At 34.0% G+C, this 16402-nt stretch overlaps 1 protein-coding gene across 1 annotated transcript in view; it reads left to right on the top strand.

Annotated features, from left to right (window-relative positions):
* The first annotated feature begins 668 nt into the window (after positions 1 to 668).
* The window catches only part of LOC120636959 (hydrocephalus-inducing protein homolog), a 41073-nt gene continuing 25339 nt past the window's right edge, over positions 669 to 16402 (top strand). Inside the window, 29 exon segments of the mRNA XM_039908537.1 lie at positions 669 to 764; positions 943 to 1149; positions 1491 to 1689; positions 2601 to 2739; positions 3025 to 3149; positions 3525 to 3707; positions 4243 to 4451; positions 4617 to 4854; positions 5353 to 5557; positions 5838 to 5905; positions 6088 to 6308; positions 6610 to 6843; positions 7041 to 7162; positions 7693 to 7879; positions 8118 to 8267; positions 8735 to 8928; positions 9556 to 9821; positions 9899 to 10341; positions 10415 to 10600; positions 10686 to 10764; positions 10838 to 11655; positions 11745 to 11915; positions 12128 to 12310; positions 12416 to 12625; positions 13331 to 13470; positions 13553 to 13694; positions 14326 to 14543; positions 16022 to 16119; positions 16231 to 16402. Coding sequence (XP_039764471.1) covers positions 669 to 764; positions 943 to 1149; positions 1491 to 1689; positions 2601 to 2739; positions 3025 to 3149; positions 3525 to 3707; positions 4243 to 4451; positions 4617 to 4854; positions 5353 to 5557; positions 5838 to 5905; positions 6088 to 6308; positions 6610 to 6843; positions 7041 to 7162; positions 7693 to 7879; positions 8118 to 8267; positions 8735 to 8928; positions 9556 to 9821; positions 9899 to 10341; positions 10415 to 10600; positions 10686 to 10764; positions 10838 to 11655; positions 11745 to 11915; positions 12128 to 12310; positions 12416 to 12625; positions 13331 to 13470; positions 13553 to 13694; positions 14326 to 14543; positions 16022 to 16119; positions 16231 to 16402 — 5903 coding nt within the window.

Below are 16402 nucleotides of genomic sequence, written 5' to 3'. Positions count from 1 at the left end.
ACACCATATACAAAGCAATACTAAACACAAATGAAAAAAAGAAAGTAAAGGTAAAACAAGGATAGCATCAAACTTTTTAACCCCTTAAGGTCGTGTTTAAGGTCGTGTCGTCTGCGTACACTTCAGAATTGGTCTAAAGATTTGCTCGTTAACAATTTTTAATCTTACCACGGGAACTTTTTGAGAGATCGGTATAGAAAGTTCATGTCCTATTCCATAGCAAAGGAGACATGCATACAAAATTTCAAAGCTGTCTGGCCGCGGCTCAACTCGTAAACAATTTTCCCTCGGAAACTTCTTAAGAAATCGGGATGAAAATCATGCCAAATTTCATCTAAATCTGTTCAGCTTTTTTTGCGTGATTGCGTAACAAACATCCACACTTTTAGATTTATAATATTAAGTAGGATGACAAAAGAAGGTAGCTCCATAACTTCTAGGCCCGCATCCACGAAAACTCTCAAGGTTTCGAGAAGAAGCCTTGTAAGCCAAAAGCGTATAATGTGTAGCAAAAAAGCCTAATAAGTATTCATTAGCCTGCCGACTTTCTGAAGTTTCTTTATTCGAACATGATAATAAAATGACATTGTCTGAGCCACGACGATGACAGTGATTGGCATTTAATGTTTTTGAAAACAACTCGAGCACAGCAACAAAATACCTAAGAAATGGATATACTGCATAAATTCAAACAAAATGGTTATTTTACAGCCGATTTATACCATTTATTGGCCAAAAAGGATCAAGCGGGATCGTCTGAAGAGGTTAACCAACAATTATTCTACTTTGATTAAAGATTTAATAATTCTAATATCTTCTAGCCCACTTGCCGAATTTTCTATCTTTTATACTTTATCATAAAAGAATACAACTCAAAAAAGATCTTGTCGTATTACGGTATAAAAGATTGACTCTACATTTTGAGCTTCAATATTCTTTCAGATCATACCGTCAGATTATGTGAGAGAAATGAAAATGAGCACTACGGAGAGGATACGTAGCTTAAATTGTATTAATATAGACAACATCGTGCACAGCGGCAAAACCAGTAAAGTTGTTTTATCGTTCACACCAAAAATTATTGTATTCCAGAATTTCAAGCCGAATGATAAGCTTGTTGCAAAATTTTCTGTTAAAAATATAAGCAAGGTAATTAACAAAATAAATTTTAATTATAGTATTTGTAATTCCCATTCAAAGTTTCAACCCCAAAAGTGTTAGAGTGGCAACCCCACACCGGTGAGCGCAGCGTTTGTCGACCCCCAACCAGTGGGGAGCCGCGGGATACAAGCGGCCCAGAATTGTGAAGTTTGGAACGCCCTACAAAAGACCTATGATGAATCGTATTTTCTTCTTTTACTGTTCTGATTTTCATTCAAATGCAATATAACAAATAAGGTCTTTTGATGTTTGAGGATTTATAATTAAAGCTGGACAAGCCTTTAAAGCAAGAGTTGGAAGATTTAATGAACTGATATTTGATTCAACAGGGACCAACATTTTTAAACATGGCTTATAAGGAATCTTCCTACTTCTTCATCAAGCCAGTTGGAGGTCAGTTGCTCTCGCGTTTAGCACCTGGGATAAGCGTGTCTTTTGCTGTAACCTTCCAACCCGTTCAGTATGAGGACTATACGCATAGAGTAACGTTTTATACTGATATTGATCAGTATGTGTTGCCATTGATTGGTGAGTAGTTTCATGTATACGTAGGCCTTATGGACTGGGATTGGACACCATTTTTTTTAATTGATAAAACGTTACTAGATTTAGTGTTAGCGATATATTAATATTAAAAATTTACTTTATATGCTTGTTACGTAGATGCATCTTCATGTATAAATTTAAAGAAGTTGTGTGTTATAAATTTAAAGAAGTTAAAATAATGACGGTGCATAGTCAGTACATATATGAAAATTTAATTTATGTCCATAAAAATATATCAAAATTTAAAAAGAAAATGCACTGTAACAATATTAATATTAGAAGCAAAAATAAACTCGTTGTGCAGTTTACTAGGCTACACAAAATTGCAAATTCATTCAAGGGCAATTGTATATTATTTTATAACAAATTACCAAATATAATCTTTGAGTTGCTCTCAATAAGTTCAAAGTTTATATAAAACGTAAGCTTACAGAAAAATCCTATTATAACATTAAGGATTATTTCAACGATAAAAAAGCTTGGGTGTGAATTGCTCTAGCTTCATAGCTTAATTTAAATTTACTGGAAGATGGTGATAACAAAAAAATAAATTTACCCGGCTAAGTTTGTTGTGGGCTCTTCTTAGACCAGGGCGCGTTTGGAACCCTCGTAGCTTTAGATTTAAGTTGGCGAACGAAGTTATCACCATCCCGTTACAATTATGTAAACAATTATGTATGAACGCTTCATAAGTGCCTGTGATAGGCCTACATGAATAAAGAAATTTTGTATTTGAATTTTGAATTTTTTGTAAAAGAGCTATTCTCAATAGAACAAATAAATTGCCAATGGATAACATATACTTCATAGATTATGTCCCATCTTTATTTAAAGGAGATTTATTTACTTACAAATAAAGAAAATAATGGTAAACAATATTGAAATTGTTTTAGCTATGGGACCAAGACCTGTTTTTGATTTCCCTGATAAAATTGTAATACCGAAAACGCCGCTGAAGGTTGAAAACCAATTAGTCTTTTCGGTTCACAACGTAGGAATGGTGGCAGCGGGATTTACCCTAAACGTTAAATGGTAAGCAGGTTTATAATTCTCCCAGAACACAATCATAGGTTCATGTACTAGCCATTTCTTAGGGAACACCGGAGACTTCTAATATGCGCTAGAGGTTGATTATGAAAACGACTTCGTTTTTCTCTAAGTTATTAAATACCTATTAACAAATAAAACTGTTACTGAGGTTATATCAGTTGCCAATTGCGTGTATAATTTAGTAAACTTAATAATATCGTTGATGATATTGCAATAGTTTAAGTATAATTGTTTTGATGATTTTATGATATTATCCATTATTTTCAGCCCTTTTACAGTACAACCCAAGTCTGCGTATATGAATCCTAGTGAAAAAATTGATATCAGAGTTGGTTTCAAAACAATGCATCTCGTTGAAACGCAGGGAACAATGCATGCAACTTTTGAAACAGGTATTTTGGTAAAATACATAGTCATAAAATTTTCGGTCTCATTGGAATTGCTATAGATCCAAAGTATGAGTATGAAGATATAATAGCTTATGGTATCTGGTTGTGATTCTGGTTTTTTGTGTATATACGAAATTTGATAATCTTTAACTATATATTATTGCGACCTCGTGTAGTTCGATCAAGTCTACCAGCGCTCCTAAAAAGCTGCAGCTATTAGCTATTTATCATAAAATTGATTGTTTAGATCTAATTACCAGTTATGATGTCTTGATGCTAAACATGAAGTTCAAAGTATTAATTTTATTATTTAAGAAACGTTTCAAAACTTTGTAATAGTAACTAATGATTAAAACTAAACACTCTTACTACAAACAGGAGAAAACTTTGGAATAAAGCTGACGGGGTCTACGTATACAGTAAGTATAGAGTTAGAAAAACAAGTTGTGAGATTCCTGGATACCTACAAAACCATGGTGAGACAGCAGACATTGAAGATTACAAATAAATCTGATTACACGCTTACGTATATGTGCATGAAAAATGATTGTGTTTACAATGGTAAGATGTCGTTTTTTCTTTATTTTATGGTAAAAATGTAATTTTTTCTGTTACTAAAGATTTTAAACTAAGATTTTTGTGGTTAATAATCATTTCCTAGAAATAGTTCAACGGGTACTTGCCACGATAATATTATGGCATTTTTAGATATTTCAACACACTTGTTTCTTTTGTTCTTACTCTTTTTAATGTTTTCAATTTGGCTCTTTGAAATTCCATTTCGAATGAAAATTTGTCAGAAAGGGCGACTTCTATGTTTTTTCCGTTCACCAGTGACGTTCTTCTACAATTAACATACACCGTTTTAACATGAATACATTATATTGTCATAAAAATTTGTAAAATTAAGTTTTCCAGTACGTACTATGTACATGATTATTAGCACGTATGACGTGGTAATATAGTCTCAGCAACCACTGATGATTTAGAAGTCAATTAACAATTTGAGAAAAGCGTATACTTGTTGCTGCTCATTTTTCGTATAATTGGCAGTTGTAACATCAAAATAATACGTAAAAATTACTGTTAAAAATAGATTTCGAAGACAAAGTGAATTTGGCAACAATTTTTTACGATCTAAAGCAACATGAATCAGCGAAATCGAACAAATTAGTGCATTATGATGTACTGAGTAGTGAAGAACATTTAAGAGTATATACGAGAATATTTTATGATGAAATACAAGCACTAGTGGCAGATGAAAGCCTGGTTTTTCAGAATACTCATATATCTGTAACACCAATTGTAAGTATTGGAAAATTAACAAAAGAAGCTTTGGTAGTTTGTGAATTAATTTTCGACTAGTTTAGTATAAAAATGTATTAGTAACAGAACTATATAAGCAATTTTTGTTAAGAAAATCAATTGATTTAGTTGGGCTTAATGCATGCAACTTCTTTAATATTTCAGAAAGGCAAACTGTGGCCCAATAAAGTAACAGAGCTGACTATAACATTTGCTCCTAAAGATATAGGAGAATTTGATGCAACTGTGTATTTAGATGTGGACGGGGTAAACGATCGTCTGCCTTTGAAAATTGTTGGTACCTCGTTACCACCTTTAATTAACCTGAATTTGGAGACACTCGACATGGATAATGTGTACATAAACAATATTTACAAATACGAAATTGTTGCTACGAATAAAGGTACTGTAGTAAAAACCTTCTTTCCATAGTATAAAACAAAATCACTGCTCAACCGCTGTTTGTACGCTAAGATCTTTTAAACTATACAACGGATTTGAATTGAGTTTTAGCAATAGATAAGAGTGATATAAGAGGAAGGTGGATATGTAGTAAACATGTATTTTATAGCAAAATTTTAATGTGATTTCTTAACAGATATATTTGTATGCACTAACATTGATACCCCGGCTATACCTTAGGAGTTAGATTAGATGTACTCTTCATTGTATTATTCATCACATTAAACTACCCCGCATAAGTAACTACATTGCAGCTATACAATGCCGGTTCGTTAGTAACTTATAAACATTTTAGTATTTTTACTACATGTAGTGCAATATTGCGAATTTGAGATATTATGATCATTGCAATGCTTGTCTACCGATAAGAAGAATAAGTATTAAGGACTCCGTGGTGACTGCGTTAATGCATTGGTAATATAGGTTTTTGGTGTTACAGGTCATATAAATGGTATAATTGAGTACAGACATTCAGCGCCCTTATTCGGAAGCATAATCTCGTGTTCTCCAGAGTCATACTGTATGCGTCCCGGCGAAAAAAATACATTTATCATTTCCTTCTGTAACTCTAACCAAGGACCTTTTTTCGAAGAAATAGATTTTATCATACGAGAATCTAAAGTGGAGCTAAAACTGTATTTAAAGTAACTAATAATGACCATTTATTATTTTGCATAATTACTGTAAATGATACTGAGCTTATTATTACAAACTTATCAATATATAAAAAAGTAAGCAGGAGTTGTCGATTTGTGTATTCAAAGATTTAATTAATGCTTTTATAATTTTTAATAGTGTTTTTTCCCTAGACTTGGAGGAAATATTAATTTAAAATGCATGTAAAAAACCTCTCGGTTCCGAAAAATTTTTCATATGCATTTTAAATTTATAAAATTAAGTAATACTATTTTTCATAATTTTCAGAGGTGTCGTGATTTATCCGTCATTGATGTTCAGTATACCATGTCTCGATTTTGGAAAAGTCAGTGCCGGTAAGTATTACTGTCTCTAAATATTCCGCACTGGGCTAGCGTGGCGGACAACGGCCTTAAAACCCCTTTTCATTGTGGGAGTAGAACCGTGCCCTGTAGTGGGCATGATGATGATGATGATTTTGGCTGTAGTATGTAATCCATTGAGCTAAGAATCAATTTCAATAAATGTTTACATATAGGAGTACCCAAAACAATGGAGTTGGAGGTTATAAACGAATCCCAAGTAAATGTCAATGCGAATATAAAGATATCGTCGGACGGTCCAGAAATTCGTAGCATCACTTTGAGAGATTATGCTGTAGCAGAAAAACCCAAACCGCAACTACCTCAATGGCCAAGGGAGTTTGATATAGAACCTTATAACATTAAAATAGGTCGGGAGTCAACTGTTTCCATACGAGTAAGTGTGTAATGTCATGCTTGTATTTTTACTAGATAGAGAGATAACACTAACAATAAACATCTTTGAATTTTAACCCAAGCACTAAAACAATGTGCTTGGTTCTACATTTGAGTATTTGGAGTAAGCAGACAAGCCGGTAATATCTTCTTCATAACAACTTACATAAATATCTCTATATACTTTTAAGAGAGTTCTGAATAACATAAAGAATTTCATACATTTAGCTATTTGTAAGTTACGGCTTCAGTATAATTTAACGCCTGATATGCGCTGCTGACGTTTTTATTTTCTTTGCAAGGTCACACTTACAGCTAACTTAATACGGGCAAATCAAACCTACCTTGAGTTGGAAATAGATAAATCGGACAGTCCACCGATAGTTTTGCCGGTGACATTCAATGCCATGGTGCCCCAAATCATCCCAGCGCCCGATATTAAGATGCGAGCATGCTTCACAGATTACCGTTATACATTGGATGTTAACGTAGTTTGTCAAGATTTCTGGGGATATTTTACGTTGGAGGAGCCTGAGGTAAGCTGTTCAAGGGTCTGAGGGTTGCTCAGCTGAAATGTGCTAGGAGAGCTTATACTATTCTTCCAATGGATTCATTAACTTTGTTCTGCGAGGGTAAAGAAATAGAAATAATAAACATTCATTTTAATTTACTACAACCCGACTAACCTGTAGAGTGTAATTTATAATTTATTAAATTAACCTTTATCCCTCAGGAGGAGTCGACATTAGAGGTCGAGGTAGGCATTAAGCAAGGAATAATTGAACCAAACAGTATACTAACATTACCAGTAACAGTTAAGACAAGTGTACTTGGTATTCAGGAGCATGTCATCAGGTATGTAGTATACTTTATCACACCTCACACGGTACACATGGGATTTCATTACCCACTACTAATGAAAGAGCACATGTCTCACCGTGCACGCTTTGTTCGTTGGATTACTATGTAGAGCTGGGTTAAATCAATTGAACGGGATAAGGATAATACTATACGTTGCCAGCAAACACTTAACGTTAGAAAATTTAATCTAAACCCCTTCTCATTGTTGGGGGAGACCCGTGCCCTGTCAACCCACTGTTGATATGATGATGATTGAGTTGAAGCGAATCTTCCTAATTCACGTTCGGGGCCTTTGAGGCTTGCGGTCAAAATTGGATTCGGGACTATAAAAAAATGCACGTCCTGAATTAACAAAGTAATCGTCAACTATTCTCTGAATTAGTTATTGTAATCAGTAGATACAAAAAAACGAAACGAAATAAAAAAACACTCTACCCTACACGTTAATCCATCTCTGCGAAATTTATTGATTTCCATAGCACCTTTAGTTCTAACTGCATATCTAGCGAAATTTATTGTTTTAGGCTTAATTTATTCGGCATGTCAAAACCAGTGGAGGTATGTCGCATAACAGGCTGCGGAATGCGACCCATCGTCACTTGCAACCCTATCGCTTTGCATTGGGGACAGGTTAAGCTCCTGACGAGGACGCAGAAAGTCCTGACCCTTTGTAACGATTCACCGGTTAACGTGAACTTTAGGGTGTCTTTGGTAAGAGTGCTTTCTTTATTAAATAATGTTTCAATGGATTTAGCTGTAAGTTCATCATCTTTTTATGCTTATCAATTGACACCAATTTTTTTTGCCATTGGCTTTTTTATTTCTAAATAATAAGTATGTTTTGAAATTATCCTATAGAATGTCTGTTTTATCTGTAATTAACTTATTATCCTTTATTTTGCTTTTTGTCATTTTCGTTAAATTCCTGCAAAGTATTTAATTTTATCAGCTTAATCGTGATGGAAGATGGCACGTTAACCCGATGGAAGGGTATATAGAACCAGAGTCAGAAACTCAACTTATCGTCAGTTTGTACCTTATTGACGCTGACAGTTACACAAACAAAGCTGTTATCCATTTGGAAAATGTTAAAGACATCGTAAGTACCGTTGATGTTGCGTTTTCTTGTCGCTACCTCTTTCGGGCTTTCATTCTTAGGTAACCATGAAGCTTCTTAATATATCTAGTAGATACCAGTATGTAAAAATTAAACGGATGTGTACTATAGTTCATCAGATAATTGAATTCCATGGGTGCTGTCCTATGTGGAAATCTTGGAAATGATTAGTTATACCTAATTCGGAATATTAACGAGTGCTTTTATACTAATTACAAAGCTAAACTAAAGCTACTTAGTTACTCTAAAGAGGAGGATGCTCTAACTGAAATAAAATCAAAACTATCATTGTACTCGCTCATTTATAGTTCACTAATTCCTTTTGGCTTCATATTTGTAACCTATAATTAAGTTCGCCTTGTAATCTATTTATTATGAGTTGGTAAATGGTTCATGTACAAAGAGTACCTACATGTCAAAAGAGATTGTTTTATTACTATTACTTTCAGTTAGTTCCTCTGTCAGCAGCTGGAATAGGGACCAGCATTTTAGTCGGGGAACACAGGGATAAAATACTGCTGGGCCGCCATTTTACGAAAATACCTTTGAATTGTAAAGTCATGATGGAAAACTGCGGCACTCGTTTCCACGTTTTGGAGTGGAGTCAACATTACAAGGCGCCTAAAACAAAACAACATTCATCGTAAGCAACACACGATTTTGTGTTTTACTGTGTCATTATGTTGCGGTTATACATAGGTACTGGAATTTTTTTTTATCGTTCAAAGCCCAACCTCAATTTAACAGAAACAATAAGCTAGTAACATGAACTCCCAACGAGTCACACTGTAACCAGCTGAGATCTTTTTTCTCATCGAGTCACACGTCCCTTTGGTTCGACTCGTTCGGAACCGTAATTAACAAAATAGTTGTAACGAGTAACACGTGTGACTCGATGAGCAAAGAAAATTCCCAACGAGTCACACTTATATATTTATATGGGTGATGATGATAGGGAAATTAGACAGATTATTCCACGAATCTCCATCAACAATCCCTAACATAAGTTATGCCTTTATGATGAAGCTATTAAAAAGTTGTTAAATCTTCATTGGTGCAAATTCATCGAGTGCTGTAAAAACTTTCATTCTAGGAACTAAGTTTTTTTATTTATATCTATACCTACTTCTATCAAAACTGTAAAATATTTCATTGACGAGGATTGCCAATGGGCAGTATCGAAATAACCCAAATAAACAATAATTTTTTTAATAACTAGCTGTATCCCGCGATTCCAATAAAAAAAAATTAATCAGTTTTCCATTTTTAGTGCATTCTTTAACATGGAATCGAGTTCGTTTAAAATATCAGCAGGAGAAAAAATAGAAATGTCTATCACTGGTTTGTCCTACAAAGTATCTACTATTAAAGAAATGTGGTATTTAATAGGCAGTGTTGAGGGCATAAATAAGAAAGAACTGTTACTGGAATGCCAAGTTGCAGCTGAATTTGTTGATCCAAAAATTGAGTTATCAGCTTCTATTATAGACTTTCAATATAACTATGGCCCTTATAGTGAATTTTATAAATTAACAGGTAAAAGACTTAATTTTCGTTACACATGCAGATTACGGAATTTCTGAATGGTCTACAATTGTTTCTTATCTTTTTAGATCTGGTAACTATAAAAAATGTCTCTAAGTTGCCATTAGATTTTGAGATCACCGTTAAACAACCATTTGCGTTCGTTCAAAAACATGGCTCGTATAAAGTGTCTCAAGGCGAGGAAATGTTATGTGGATGTATATGCTATAACGAGGCTGATTTAAAAACCCCCAGTAACATAAATGAATATGGATTACAACGCTCCAAACTGTTTATCGATTATTTAACTTTGAAACCAGTTGATCCTCAGAGAAAGGGTCCTTTACACTTTTTTGAAGATACAAATAAAATTAAATGGGCATTTAATCTCACATATCTCATAGAAGAACGTTTAGAAGATCAAGAAGAAATGAAAATCCATATACTGTTCGACACTTCTAAGCATACAACACTAAAGTCCAGAGTTTATTGTGATTTAATGCGTTTACGATTTAAAGGCCACAAAAATAAAGTGAGTAAGCTTGTGACACAAGAATATTACAATCATGTCAGAAGTTCAAAATGCCAATATATAGTTTTTTCAGGATGCAATAAAACTTATCGGAAAAATAAATTTCCCAAACATGTTCGTTCTAACGCCAAAAGTAGATTTTCAATACATTTTAAATGGCAGCATCGCTAGTAAGATGATTAAAATTCAAAATGTAACACCTCTTCTCGTGTGCTATCGATTTAATTGGAAAAAGTCTACAATTACAAAATTGCCGCAGGTAAGTTTTGAACTATTTTTTTTTAAACAAACATGGTTCCAAATATAATTATGTACCTATTTTAATCCGTTATCTTATTTTAAAGCGCGAGGTGCAAAAAGTCGATCGAAGCGATATTAACTTTAATAAGTGTTCTACTCCTATAACTGAAGCACCAGCTAGTGGTAAGATTAAATTATATGATATAAAAAAGTATAACGTATGTTTTAATGATTATTATGTGTTACGGTTGAGCAGGCGGAGCGGAACTTCATGAAATTTTAGCGTGTCGGACGCCAGCCGGTTCTCCTGTCTACGCATTAGCAGAAAATAATGCAATAGACTCTCCGGCTCTCATGAATGAGGAAGCTATTGAATTATCAGCAGATTATTCATTAAAGCAAGAAAATAATAATATTGAAACCAGAAACTACAAGGTCATCACGAAAATCTCACCAATGATAAAGACAAGTTGTGATACCGAATTCGAATGGATACATAAATTCGTAAAACTTAATAAACGTTACGATATTTCCATAAATGACTTATTAGAAGTTGTTCCCCACTCGGGACTTTTAAAACCAAATGAAGTTCAATATGTGAATGTTATATTTAGACCAAAAGTTAATATAAATGTAAGAGCCACATTAGAATGTGAAGTATTAGGTGGACCACCGGAAACAATAACTGTAACTGGGCAAAGTTCTGACTTGTTGTACAAACTTAACACTCATAAGATTAATTTTATGATTCGTTCTTTTCATGAAAACGCAAGTGAAGTTTTAATCATGTCCAATATTTCCCAACTACCTTTCGAATATAAAACATACTTAAATGAGCCTAAGTTTGAAAATGATCTTTATGGAACTATACTTGGTTTAACACCAACAGAAAAAGTTTTGGAACCAGGGGAACAAACAGAACTTGAAGTAGAAGTGCGACCAGGTGTAGTGGGATACTTCCATACGACATTTATTCTGGAAATGGGTCATATTCCTTTCGTACCCATTGAAGTTGTAGGATGGGGCGTTATACCCCAAGTGTACGTTTGTTTACCAAGACCTGATATATCGCAGGTAAATAGTGAATTCATTCAACAAAATAATAAAAATCTTGATTAAGTAATTCATAAACTTTTATTAAAACACCAATATTTTCTTCTTAGCTTGACTCTAAATTAGGGTATAAAGCCATACCAATCCTGACACCAGGATATTTAGAAGCCATCAATAAAATGTTCACCACATCCGTATCGAAACTTTTAAATTCACCTTTGACAGAGAAATGCTTTGAAGATCGGTTTTTTCAACAGGATTGGCATATATGCTCGGCTTGGGTAAAAAACATTCATTTTAATATATAGTGTTGTTATTACAAATACCAAATATATTTCAGAATTAACTCATCAATTTCGGGATATCCTTATGATATAGAGAGTTTTGGTCGTCCACCATGATAACTTATGATTTGGCTAAACTAAAATGTACCATAAAATCAAGGGCATACATTATATTCAAAAGTTTGAACTGAAACTTAATTATATTTCAGGATGCATACCCCTCTACCATGGACATTGAAATGGCTATAGAGAGGATGTTAGTTACAGATTATATAACATTGCATCCAGATATTCTTAATTCCTATCAAACAACTTCAAAAACGGGTTCTATCCCCGGATTTAGCACAACACCCTATGTTATTGACTTTAGTGTAGTAATCACTGGAAGTACGGTAATTGTATTGTTATTTTTATTCATATTTAATCTACTTATTTTTCTTTTATAAATAATTAAGATTTCCTCATAAATGTCAAAATCTTCTCGTCTCGTCTTCCAGATACATTGCAGTGTGGACATAATTAATTATGGCCCAATTGTTAACAAATTGCACTTTGCTAAAGGAACTCATATACCAAATTGGTTAACGGTGAAATTGTGCGGAAAATTAAACCCTGGTGAAAGTGGCAAACTAGAAGTAACCTTTGCACCCACCTCGATATTATTTACTGAACTAGAGCAACATGTAGAAACCTCTTTTAATATTGAGGTAAGGATTAAACTATATTAAATTTTGTAATTTTCTTTAGACATAAAACATTTCAAGCGACGGGTTAGACATGCTGCTGTGGCAAAAATCTAGTTTGTCTTTCAAATGATTAAAAAAACATAATTTTTTCCTTAAAAATAACTAATCTCTGGTATTTTGTTACTTGTGCCATTATAATTATATCCTTCAATAAGGCATTCTTTCAGGACTATTTCCAAAACAAAACGGTGTCGATAATTTACACGTAGCAGACATCACTTGCGTTTTTTCATAAATCATTAATTAATGTAGTACTTCCTACGATGCCATCGTTTCTTAGCTTCTTTATTACGATTTGACCAAACTTGACTTTAACAACGCTAAAGTTTAAGTCTGAAATCTGTCCGCCATGTCTTACCTATCTCTAAGTGTAGTGTAATAAGTGTTAACGAATGAGTTATGAAAGATAAGGACACTGACAAATTTATGTTTACTTACCGTGTAGAACAGTGTATCAGCGTTATATTTCACTTTTACAAACAGCGAGGTATCGTAAGTTAGTTTATATACCATTGACAACTCGTTTCAATTTCGCAGAGCAAAAATCTAAAATGCCTTTCCGAATACTTTACCTACAATATACTTAGGTTCTACCAGTATAGTATACTTATAGCAATATTATCTCAAGTTATATAGAGTTAACACCTACATCCCTTCTATTTTCAGGTTCCCTACGGAGTCACGATTCCTATTCAAATTACAGCCCTCTGTGCGGTGCCCTACTTGGCTTCAAATGTATCTAAGATTGATTTTGGTTCTGTCCAATGCGGGGATAAAATTATAAGCAAAATTCCACTCAAGAACGTGTAAGCTATCATTAAGTGTACCAAGCGCTTGTTAATATTTTTCGTAGTTTATCTTTAAATTCATTTATTTGGTTTTAATTAGAGGAAAACCTACATGCATTTGGTTTGTCACCTTGAAGCTCAAGAATGCAGGTACCAACGCCTTGATGGTTCTTAACAGTTCAGGAAAATATGACCCTGGAGAAGGAGGATGGCTTAGTATATCATTTAAACCGACAATGGAGGTAACGTAGGATAACAAATATATTTATCTGTATAAAAGCCAGGCCAAACCACGTACTCATGACCTTCAGGGTGCGACCAATCAACAAGCGGGCTTTTGAGGAAGTTATATGATTGGTGGCTCGCAGGACTTTAACTTTAACGCTGTTAAGAACGAAGGTTGTTTGCAGAGTTGTGGTTTTAGTTTAGGTGGAGTTATTAATGAGTTGGTATGATATGTTCCTTCTTGATCCATCCATACTTATATCCTGAAGATGGGTTTAGGTTCCTTTTTATTATGGGATAAGTGAAGGTAGAAAAAAAAATACGAAAAATACAAGTGCTTTTAACTATATACTGGTTAAGTTAATCGTCATCATCATCATATCAACCTGTAATCGGCCCATTAAAGGCACGGGTCGCCTCCATCAATGAGAAGGGGTTGAGACCGTAGTCCAACACGCTGGCTCCAGTAGGACTCAAAACGCCTTTGATTAAGGGGCAATACAAAATAATTCTTCAAGTAGGTGACTTCCTAAACAAGGGTTACATTATTAAAGTTTATTTGCTTTTCCTGAACTTAAGTAAACCCAATCATGCTGTGATTTTAGTCATAAAACACCTACTGCTAACGCATAAATTTTATTTCAACAGATGCTGTATGAGGGTTTCCTTATATTTAAATTTCACATGAATCCTAATAGGCTGACAATACCAGTGATCGGACAAGGCATCGTACCTCAAGTACACATAATTGGACCAAATGTAACTTTTCCACCGACTTTGCCGTGGGCAGAAAGCACTGAATTCTACTTCGGCCTTACAAACCCCTGTCCATTTCCCGTCGAACTTATTATAACACATAGCGATAAGTAAACAATATTATCTTATTTTAATACCTAATAAACTTTTAATCACTTATTAGATTGCTTGCAGTAATGTTAAAATTTCTGTTCTCAATGTGTTGTCTGTTTTACTGTATTATTTTATATTTTGCGATTAATTGAGTTTTTTTTTCTTCTGATAAGTTGACAAAGGTTACTTACGGGATAAAGGTTACGTACGTTGGTAAGTTTACAGCCGAATACTGAAACTACAGAATTAAGAACATACATAATCCTCATTCAGCCAATATTGTATGCAGTGTATTGGGTTCAAAAACAGTGAAAACGCCCCGCGCACGTCTCACTTTACACCCGCAGAATGTACCTAGCTTACAAACTTTTTCCCATTTTTCCATTTTATGATAAACGTTTAGAACATTAGAGGTATTAGAGGTAAAATAATTACTGTCCAAAGCTAAATGGAATAAAGTGTCTCTAACCGTTCGAACATTCGGTAAAGTGGAGTGGTTTTTGATGCTTCAATATTAGTCGTGTACGCGGTTTCTGTATTTTCTTAATTCTGTGACTGAAACATGAAGTAATAAAATGTTAACTGCACAAAGACAATCGTTGGACATTTTTTTTAAATAACGCATCTAATTCAGGATCCTTTTCTTTTACCTCCTAAGTAAAATGCAAAATTTATAATGTATTTAAAGCCGACTATGTATGAGTTGGACTTTCACTTGCACGCACTGATAAAAGGACGGACAAACGGAGCGTTAGTAATATGCAGTTGGCACCTCTCAAGTGGCTCATGGACCCCAAAAAAATTTCGGTTTTTTACAATGTTAATATTGGCTTTAGTATTGAAAGTTTGCTGCTACGTAAACTTTTATAATTGCAGGAAATGGAAAGAGGAGGATGAAATATATCAACTGCTTAACAAGTTTTACAATAATCCTGATGAAATGCTAGTTCCCGCTATTAAACCCGGTGCGGGGATGCCAGCTGAGATAGTTTATTTCTATGAAAAATTCATGGAAAAAGTTAAAAAGTATGAAGTACAATCTTACAATAGATTTTAGATGTATATATAAACCATAGCGAAAATAAAGCCACATTCCTAGATATTAATAGTCCACTGCTGGACTAAAGGCCTCTTCCCCAGGGAGGCCTTGCATGGCGGACGCTGCTGAACGTACTCCCTTATATTCCTTTAGTTTAATCGTACGACAACCGCGGTAAGAAAAAGAATGGTGACAACTGTATTTTTTTATCTGCCATCACTACATCGTGACCTAGAAAATATGTTCTATACTCAATGGGTTCCGACCAAATATATCTTATCAATGAAATAAATTATATGTCAAACTAAATCACATTTTTCAGATGCAAAGAAGAAGAAATTCTGGCACATAAAGCTTCACAGGCACGAACGATAGCTGCTTCCAAGTATTGTTTCACTTAACGATATTTATAAAATTTAATAAAAAATATACAAACGTTAAGCACTGTTTTTACAGGAAAACCAAGAGTCCAAAAAATGCTCCAAAGTCATCAGGTGCAAAAGATGTAGTTTCACCAAAAGTACTTCGTCGGAGTGATACTGAAATAATTGCCGGTTTGCTGTTTCCTTTATTAAACTAGGAGATACTTTAGTATAAAAATATATATGTAAGGGAAATACCTTATTAAACCTTTTTTATTTTACAAAACTGTGCGATAATTTCAGATGTTATTATGGAAATGAAATCTGCCAAAATTGACCCGTTGCAAGAATGTCTCCATGGTTTCGATACTATATCAATCGGTACTGAAACCGACAAAAGGTCTAAAGGAATGGTGATTTTAGTACATGGATCGCCATGTGAAGGTAGGTCACTTTTTACTTAAATATATTCAGT

The sequence above is a fragment of the Pararge aegeria genome, chromosome 3 (genome assembly GCF_905163445.1).
Source record: "Pararge aegeria chromosome 3, ilParAegt1.1, whole genome shotgun sequence".
Classification (NCBI taxonomy): Eukaryota; Metazoa; Arthropoda; class Insecta; order Lepidoptera; family Nymphalidae; genus Pararge; species Pararge aegeria.
Note: the sequence above shows the minus strand (reverse complement) of the source record. Positions and strands in the feature narration are given on the sequence as shown.